The following is a 9,199-nucleotide window of genomic DNA, read 5'->3' on the forward strand; positions in this document are numbered from 1 at the left end:
CAGAGGGACTAAGGAGCCGGTGCTGCAGATCCTCTTCCATGTGCTGGAATACTGGCCAGCGCACAGGAGACGCACCTCTGATGGGGATGAGAGGGATGTCTTTGCCCTGGCTGTGAGTTTCTTGAGCTGGCCTCTGCTCGCCCCTAGGTTGCCTCTGGGACGCCTTTCCATCCTCCCTCACCACTGCTTTTCCCTGCCCCAGGCACTGGGCTGCAAGCCTGGCTTAGGGGCAGGTTCAGGGACACCAGGCTGGGGGATCCCCCTGTGTCTCCTCTGGCCTGTCCCTGCCACGCTTGGGCCCTGCCACATGGACATCTGGGCCCTGAGAGCTGTCTCTGGGTGCTTTGTCTTTGGCAGGCAACTGTGGCACTTTGGGAGATCCTCCAGCTGTCCCACTCCTGGTGCCCAGGGGGAGTGAAGGACAATTTCCCACGCCTCCTTCTGACTCTGCTCTTCCAAGTTTTCATCAGCACAGAGGAGATGTCAGAGGAGGTCGAGACCTTCTGGAGGCAATGCCGGGAGCAGCGCACCCTTCCCCCCAACCCCAACAGGTGCTCCATCCCAGTCCCCTCTCCCTGCCACACCCTCGGGGCTGGGGCCAGGGCTCTGTGCCTGACCTGGGCTGTGCTCTGCACACAGGTTTGCAGTGCAGACCGTTAAAGCCCTGCTGCGCCAGCTGCTGGGTGAGGACGTGTTGATGGCGATCGGTCGCAAGTGTGGCTGGGACATGCTCCTCAAGGCTGACAGCCACCACTATGCAGTGGGTCTGCTGGCCAGGTGAGAGCCCTTTCTCCCCACTACCCCTGTCATTTCTGCCCTGTGCACAGGCCACCCCACACAGTGCCCGTGTGCTGGGCCAGAGGGCCTTGGCAGCCAGGGATGGCTGAGCAGAGTGGAAAAGGCGGAGAGGGGCGGCTGCACAGGAGGAGCCACCTCCCAAAGTGCCCATGTCCTCTCCTGGGCTGGTGGCCAAAGACCAGGCCTGTGTGAGTCAGTCCCAGGAGAGCTTTGCCCACCTGGCTCAGGGTCTCTGGCACCTTTATTCCCCCTTGCAGGGAGCTGTGCCGTGTCTCCCGCTCCTTCGGTCGCACCATCGCCGTCAGCCTGCTCCCGCGGCTCAGCAGGGGAGAGCCCCTGTGGGAACTGCCTGCCCTGGCGTTCCTGGTGGAGGTGAGCCTGATGGCGAGCGCTGCCTGGCCCAGCTGCCTCCCCCTCGCTGCCCTCTCACAGCCGCAGCCGCCCGGGACGGTGCCTGCACCCTGTGCTGCTGCCTGGGCCCAGCCCCGGGCGGGTCCGGGCTCCTGCCGGCCGGGCACCCCGTCACTGCTCCCTGCCTTTCAGGTCCTGCACTGCCTGAACGCCAGACAATGTGGGCCCAGCGTCCTGCAGATTATTTCCAGGCACCTGCGCAGTCAGTGCCCGGAGAGGCGTCGCCTGGCGCTCCGAGGCCTGGTGGTGCTCAGCAAGGCTCCCTCAATGGTGAGCAGGGGGCAGGGGCTGAAGCCGGGCCGGCAGCGTGCGGCTGTGCAAGGCAGTAGCTTGGCCTTGGCTGGCCTTTGGTAGCTGTGGCAGCTGCTCCCAGCTCTCCCCCTCCCCGTTCAGCTGCCCGACTCCTTTGGGACGCACCTTTGGCCTCTGGGCCCCGCAGCAGCAGCGTGGGGCTGCACCACAGCATTGTGTTCCACACAGGCTAAGAGCATCCGGAGCCTGAATGAAAGCCTCCTGGAGCTACTGCAGGATGCAGACACAGACACGGTTCAGATGACCCTCTCTGTGTTCATCAATGTGCTGGGCTTGAAAATCATCCAAATATCCAGCCCCACTGCCCTGAAGTTTCTTGAGGCGCTGCGGCCACTCTTTGATAACGTAAGGCTCTGTGCCCCTCATCGTGGGCACTGAGTGCTGCCAGGAAACTTTGGGCCCAGTGTCTTTTCAGGCCTGTGCCCTGGTGGGCCTGGAGAAGCCAGTGCTGAGGTCTTTTCCTCTTCCTTTGCACCAGGAGCACAGCCAGCTGCAGCAGCTCTCCATGCTCCTCTTCCGGGAGCTGATGGAGGCGACAGAGAGGAGCAAGAGCCTAAAGCCACACGTGTACCTGAGTCTGGTGCCATTCTACTTCAACTGGCACGATGAGAACCAGCGTGTGGCAGAGGTGAGGACTCGTGGGCTCCGGTGTCCTCATGGCAGGAGGCTGTTGTGCCTCCTGCCCTGGCCCATGGTCGCCTGCAGCCTCCTCCTGGCCTTGGCGCAGGGATGTGGGTGCTGTGCCCTGGGCTGCGGTGCCATGACCCACTCTCTATTGCTGTGCAGGCCTCTCGGAGAGCACTGTTTGGTGCAGCCAAGTTCCTGAAGTGGAGGGATCTTGAGCACTTGGTGACCATGGAGCAGCCGTGGAGGTTTCCCGAGTGCCTGGTAAGGACGGCCCCAAAGCCCCAGCCCCTGGCTCCCCGGGAGCACCCAGCCCTCTGCTCCCTCCAAACCCAGCCCCAGCAGCTGCTGGCCAGGCCTCAGGGCTCTGCGGGCAGGGGAGCCCCGTGCTGGGGACAGGGAGCACCGGGCCAAGGGGCAGAGCCTGAGCCGAGCCTTCCCTCCGTGCCCTGGCGCTCTTTGCAGCTGGAAAAGGACAGGAGCCGAGTGGGCCAGTACGTGCACCAGGCCCTGCCGTTCCTGGAGAGCCCAGAGGAGCCCCTGCGAAAGCTGGCCATCAAGTTTCTGGGTGAGCCACAAGGCCAGGGTCCCTCCCCGCCCCGCTGCAGCTCGGCCCCAGCCCCGGCTGCTGCAGCGGCAGCAGGATGCGGCCCAGGGCATGTGGAGCCCCGAGTGGCCCCGAGCGCCTGCTGCCGCCCTGTGCCAGCCCAGACCTGGGGCGTCCCCATGTGGGAAGGCCCCGGGCTCAGCCCTGCCAGGGCAGGAGGCCGTGTGGCCGGGCTGGCAGCGCCGCTGCGGGGAACCTGTGCCTCTGGGGCCTGACAGGCTCTGTGTTCCCAGGGATCGCCGCCAGGTCCATGAAGCAGGAGCAGCCAGAGCTGCAGCTCATCTGCCAGGGTGAGCGAGAGCACCTTCCAGCTGATCCCCTTGGGCCCTGCTCCCTCCTGGCCATGGCAAGAGCTGGCTGGGATGGCCCTGGCAGGAGGGGCTCCTCGCATCCCCACACCGCTGGCCTCTCACCTTGGCTCTCTTCCTTTCTCTTTCAGCCCTTCAAGGCATCACTGATGACAGCCCTGCCGTCTCAAACCTGGCCATTGAAACGCTCCACATCATCAGAGCTGTACGGAGAACTCCATTCTTCCCATTCTGGTAGTCTCCGTTGCTGCCTCTTCCAGCCCGTAGAGGCATGACAGATGACATCAGACTCGCCATGGCAGGCCTGGCAATTCAACACTGCTACGTGCCAAGAGCTGTACAGATGGCTCCCTACTGCAGATTCCAGCAGCTCCAAGACTGGCTGTGCAGGGCGTGGCAGGCCCGGCCTTTTCCGCAGGGCAGTGTCTGCCTGTGCTGCTGCAGCTCTGTGGAGAACTGATGCAGGAAGCTCCATCTCCTGGGGCCACCTAAGCCTGTGGGGAAGATGCCTCTTCCCTGCAAGCACCTCCTTTGATCCCAGCATGGGAACATGACCAACATGTTATCACGCACAGAGGCCCAGGAGCTTTTTTTAAGTGCCCAGTGTGCACAGGGCCTTGGGAAGAGGGGAAAAGGGCTCCCCGTGCTCAGCAACATTTGCCCTGCTGTGCAGAGTGCCAGCAAAAGACCAGCAGGGGAGGGGGCGCTGGGAGGCCAGGAAGGGGTGAGGTGCTGTGGAGGCCCTGATGGGACAAGGGAGCAGGAAGCCTTGAGGGGAATCTGGGAGGGGGTGGGTGGCAGAAGGCTGTGAGGGGACAGACTGGGCGCAGGCCCCGAGGGGCAGGGTGGAGGGAAAGGCCCCCAGGACTTGGGGGGCAGAGGCCATAAGCAGCCCCCAGGCAGCCACCTCCTTCCCTGCCAGCCAGCTGCTCTGGTGCTTTCCCGAGGCCCTGTGGCAGAAGCCCTGGAGGCCAGGCCTCAGCAGCAGGGAGGGCACACCCCCAAGGGGGCCAGGCTGGCCTGGCTGGGGACAAGGAGGGCAAGGGGGCCCTGCCGGGGCACGTCCGCCGGGTGCTGCCGGCGAGGGGCAGTGGCACAGGCAGGGCTGGCGGCCAGCCCGGGCCCCCACGGCTGCCCAGGCCACGGGTCTGTGGCCAACACCCCCCTGAGCCAGAGCTCTGGGCCCACAGAGCTGCTGCCACCACGGGCAGGGTGCTGGGCTCCTCGGGCAGGGCTGCGCACTCGCTGCTGCCCAAGCAGCTCCTCATCCCACAGACAACAGCACCAGAGGCTGCCCAGGAGCAGCAGCACCCACAACGCCTGGGCCTCCTCACCCAGGCACCCACACCCGCCAGGACACCAAAAGTGGGCAGACTGTGGGCACAGTTGCACCCGCTTTGGCAAAAGGCTTCAGGGCAAGTGGCCACCACAGCTTTCCAGTGACTCCCCAGCCTCACAGCAACCCTTGGCAGCTTCAGCTGCAGCCTGACATCCTGACTGACTTCAGTGGTCCTGCTTGAGGCTGGACATGCCTTCCACACTCAGCTGTCCCCAGCCAGCACCACTGGTGCCATCCTCTGCTGGGACACCAGCCTCGGGCTGCAGCTGCTCAACCTCTCCTCCACACAAGCACCTTCAAAACACAGGCATGGGCTTCTAAACTCTACGTCCAACACTTGAGGGCAACAAAGGAAGAAACAGCAGAAGTTGAAGCAAAGCAGGGCCTCGTGTGGCGGAGCTTCAGGGATGGAGGGAAGTAAGCACTGTGGTGTCTGCTGAAGAGATGGCCCAGTTCACCAGCTCACACTTTGCTGCTGGACGTTCCTCCTTTGGTCCTTTTCTGGAGCCCATTCCCTACCAGTGCATGGCCCTGCCTTGTTCCTGGATCCAATCTCCGGGAGCCCTGGCAACAAGTGGGCCCTGTGTCCACCTGAGACCAGAAACTGGCAGAACGTCTCTGCTTCCAGCACTTCTCTTGGTTGCTCCTTCAGGTGGGTGGCACCTTCATGGGAGACACAGAACAGCTTCTCATCCCAGACTTCTCCCTGTCCCCTGCACTTCCCCAATGGACTGGACATCAGCTGCTGGCCACAGCTGAGCACACAGAAACTGGAGTGTTGAACATGCAAGACTGGGCTGATTTTTTTTCCAGAAGGCAAGAAAACAAGCAAAAAGAACACAAGGAAGCTTGAGAGTCTCTCTGTCTAATCTAATTGTCCTGTGAAACTCAGCAGCTGATGGTGGCTTTGTGCTGCTGCTAATCACTTCCACCCAAAAATCATGCCAGGAAGGAGCAACAGCTTCTGCCTTCTGACAGATGCCAAGTCTTGCCACCAATTGCTCCAGCTGCCGCTCCCAACAGCCACCTGCAAGAGGGCAGACCTCAGTGCCCCTTGGCTTTGACTGCCCTCTGGCAGAGAAGTACCCTGAGGACACAGCTCTTTGGGGCAGGAGACGGGCAGCACCCTTGCCAGGACTCAGGGCAGTGGCAGGTCTCCTCCGGCCAGGACTTGCCAGAGGCTGTCCCTCAAGAATCCCAGGAGGAGGCAGGGAATGCTGAGCAGAGCAAGCCCTGCCCGGATGTCCCATTGGGAAGACACTGTTCTAGGGGGAATTCACTGGGTGTACCAACTCTTCCTGACTGGTTTAATGACTCAACCATGGTGTGTCCCTGTCACTCAGATCCCTTCTTGGCCGCACCTGACGTTGTGATTCGTGTGACTGACAATACCTTTAACATCCCTGTAAATATTCCTTGTTATTTTAGTTGTATCACAGATCAAAACGTATCTGCCCTCCATTTATTATTAATAATTCCCATGGGCAGAAGAGCCAAACTGGGGCTCCCAGTGAACCTAAGCAGAAGCTGGGAAGATGAGGCAGGATACAGTGAATTAAGGAAACTGTGAAATGCAGAAATCCTCAGTGGATGGATGATTGCTTGGATCATCTCTGCAGCAATCCCGGCAGCTGCCGCAGCCACGGCTCCTGCTGCACTGGCCATTCAGTGCAGGCCATGCCTGCAGTGCCAGTGTATGGGCACTGTGGCAGCATCAGGAGCAGGGGTTCAGAATCTACCTGGTTTCAATATTCCAAGTCCTCAGGAAGCGCATGGGACAAGCCCCAAGACAAGAAGCCCGGGTCCTGGCCCTCTTGGCCCTGAACTCTGCGTGTCCAAACAAAACAGGGGCAGAGGTGGGACCAAGCGGAGTCACTCTGCACCTGCCCTGAGTTCATGGGAATGCAAAGGGAGGATGGACCTTGGCTGAGTGCTTGGAGAGAGAGAAGGTTGTTTCTCCAAGTGGAAATGCACTTGAACCAGCCTGCATGACCGGCCTGTGTTTTTCTCTGGTGGCTGAACACAGCCAGCACATGAGGGGAGGGGAATGTGTGTGATCAGGGCACTGCTTTTGGGCCATGCTGGGAATTCCAGTGGACTAACAGACAAAACACCAAGTGCTGCTCGTGAGAGAAGAAGAATAAAAGGGGATACAGAAAAGTATCAGTGGACAAGTCCCACAATGGAACTCTGTGTGTGCAGCCTCATTTTCTCCTTCAGTGCCCACAGGAGAGGGGGCAAAAAGTGGGGGTTGGGACCCCAAAATTATCTGGGGGGGAAATGGGGTATTGAGGGGATAATGGGAAAGTGCGAGGAACAGGAAGAAGAGTGGAAAAGAGGGGGTGGTCTGGTGGGTCCGACGGTCCCATGGGGGTCTTTGGGCACAGGGGGGCTGGGAAGGGGGAGTGGCCCCCTGAGCTCCCAACTTCCTGTGGGGTGCTGGGGGCTGCTGGATCCAATCTCAGCCTTGGATTATGCCAACACTTTCAGTTTAGAGGAATTGGAGAGGTGTGACTGAACCACTTTTGTCCCCCAGGTTTTAATGATGGCAAATCAGATCTATTAATAGAAATGAACTTATTTAGGGTTACAAATGATCTGACAAAAGATCTTCATCAGAATTAATTACTGCACAATAGAAACTAAAACTACCAGGAGTACAGGATAAGATAGGATGGTGCTCAAGCAATTATTGAAGCAATTCTACTAGACCTGGTAAAACCCAATAATTCTTAATCAGAGACGGATGCAACGCTCGTGGGGAGATCTCTGCTCTCATCCTCCACGAGTGACCTTGGGGGGGTCACCAGCAAGGCAGGAATCTCCATCCACACCCCAAGAAGGGTTCTGGTGGTGAAAGGGGACTGGCCCTTTCTGGTCGAAAGGGATGGACAGACAGTCACTGGACTCCAGGGGTTGCCTCACCATCAGGGGGTTCATTTGGGGTGGAAGCAGCGGCCGAAGCTCTTCCCGCAGTCGGGGCACTGGTAGGGCTTCCCTTACTGGTGGGTCCGTTGGTGTCTGGTCAAGGCAGAGCTGTGGGTGAAGCTCTTCCCACACTCCCCACACTTGTACGGCTTCTCCCCAGTGTGGGTGCGCTGGTGGGTGACAAGGTGGGAGTTCAGTTTGAAGCCCTTCCCACAGTCGGTGCAGCGGAAGGGCCTCTCATCCGTGTGCGTCCGCTCATGCAGGAGGAGATTCCCACTGGTCTGAAACCTCTTTCCACATTCCAAGCACTTGTAGGGTCGTTCTCCGGTGTGGATGAGCTGGTGAGTGTGGAGGTTAGAGCTCTGGCTAAAGCTCTTCCCACATTGCCCACACGTGTAGGGCCGTTCCCCAGTGTGGATGCGCTGGTGGGTGACAAGGCTGGAGTTCTCATTGAAGCTCTTCCCGCAGTCAGTGCAGCAGAAGGGCCTCTCATCAGTGTGTATCTGTTCATGCCTGAGGAGATATGAGCTGGTCCTAAACCTCTTCCCACATTCCAAGCACTTGTAGGGCCATTCCTTAGTGTGGATGTGCTGGTGGGTGCGGAGGCTGCAGCTCTGGCTAAAGCTCTTCCCACATTCCCCACACAAGTAGGGCCGTTGCCCGGTGTGGATGCGCTGGTGGGTGCGGAGGTTGGAACTCTGCCTGAAGCTCTTCCCGCATTCCCCACATGTGTAAGGACGTTCCCCAGTGTGGATGCGCTGGTGTTTGCAAAGGGTGGAACTGTCCCTGAAGCTCTTCCCACATTCCCCACACGTGTAGGGCTGTTCTCCAGTGTGGATGTGCTGGTGGCGGATTAATTCGGTGCTCCACCTAAAGCTCTTCCCACATTCCAAGCACTTGTAGGGCTTCTCCCTGCTGGGAGGCTGCTCAGGGACCACCAGGTCAGAGCTCTGGCTCAAGCTCCGGCCGCCTTCCCAGCACAGGCTGGCTCTTTCCTCCTCAGAGCACCCTGGGATGGCTTTGGAGCCCCTCCTGCGGGGGGATCTCCGGCCCTTTTCCTCCCCGCTGCCTTCCTGCGCCGGGGAGCCCTTCAAAACGGCCTCTCCCACCAGGGTCTCACGGGGGGATTTGTCCTCCGGGCTCTCTGTCCTCACCTTGGGGCCTGGGGCAGGAAGCAAGAAGGACAGGCAGGGGATTTGCCTCCGGCCCACAGGGAAGGCCAAGGACATCCCCCCAACTCCGGCCCTGGCAGGACGGCGGCGCCAGCGGGGTTGTCCTGCAGCCGGGGCCATGCTCGGCTGACAGAGCCAGCACAACACCCGCCCAAAGGGACACTGACTTCCTCCTCACCTGCCTGGGGGGACCAAGGCATCTTCCTCTTCCTCGCAGCCTCCTCCATCCGCCCACTCTTTGGGAAGGACAAATCCTGATGGGGGGAAAACAAGGGCTGAGCGCGTTGGCTTGGGGGTTCCTCCTGCCCAAGTCCATCTCTAGAACTCACCGGGCATCCTGTGTCCATAAAATCCTCCAAAACACCAAGATTCAGCCCAGAAAAACCCAAAACACAGAGACTCAGGCAAAAAACCCCTCAGAAATAGCGAGAAGACCCCGGTCCCCCCAAACTGCAAAAATATGAGATTCAGATAAAAAATACTCCAAAATATGAAGATTCAACTCAAAAAAATCTCTCCCAGAAGTTCCCCCTCTTTGGTCCCTCCCCTCTGGGGTTCAGAGGGTCTCCCCTGTCTGGAATGCTGGGGGTCCCACTTAGGAATGCTGGCAGTGTTGGGGGTCCCAAGGGTCCCTTCTCCTCTGACTCTCACCTTTGGGATGCCACATTCCCAGACGTTCCCCCTCTCCAGGTTCTCCACT

At 59.8% G+C, this 9,199-nt stretch overlaps 1 protein-coding gene and 1 pseudogene across 1 annotated transcript; one reads left to right on the forward strand and one right to left on the reverse strand.

Moving 5' to 3' along the window:
• The first annotated feature begins 539 nt into the window (after positions 1–539).
• On the forward strand, positions 540–3,335 carry LOC120324998 (maestro heat-like repeat-containing protein family member 7). The gene is made up of 11 exons (XM_039390022.1): positions 540–551; positions 640–777; positions 1,056–1,170; positions 1,342–1,479; positions 1,690–1,866; positions 2,000–2,149; positions 2,308–2,409; positions 2,611–2,713; positions 2,986–3,042; positions 3,192–3,265; positions 3,321–3,335. The coding sequence occupies exons 2-11, from the start codon at positions 698–700 to the stop codon at positions 3,333–3,335; spliced, it is 1,011 nt and encodes a 336-aa protein (XP_039245956.1). The 5' UTR covers positions 540–551; positions 640–697.
• A 3,116-nt stretch (positions 3,336–6,451) lies between these two features.
• Positions 6,452–8,289, reverse strand: LOC113998955 (annotated as a pseudogene).
• Between the last annotated feature and the right edge of the window lie 910 nt (positions 8,290–9,199).

Source organism: Pipra filicauda, unplaced genomic scaffold (assembly GCF_003945595.2).
Source record: "Pipra filicauda isolate LSUMZ 115617 unplaced genomic scaffold, ASM394559v2 scaffold797_size144081_pilon, whole genome shotgun sequence".
NCBI lineage: Eukaryota > Metazoa > Chordata > Aves > Passeriformes > Pipridae > Pipra > Pipra filicauda.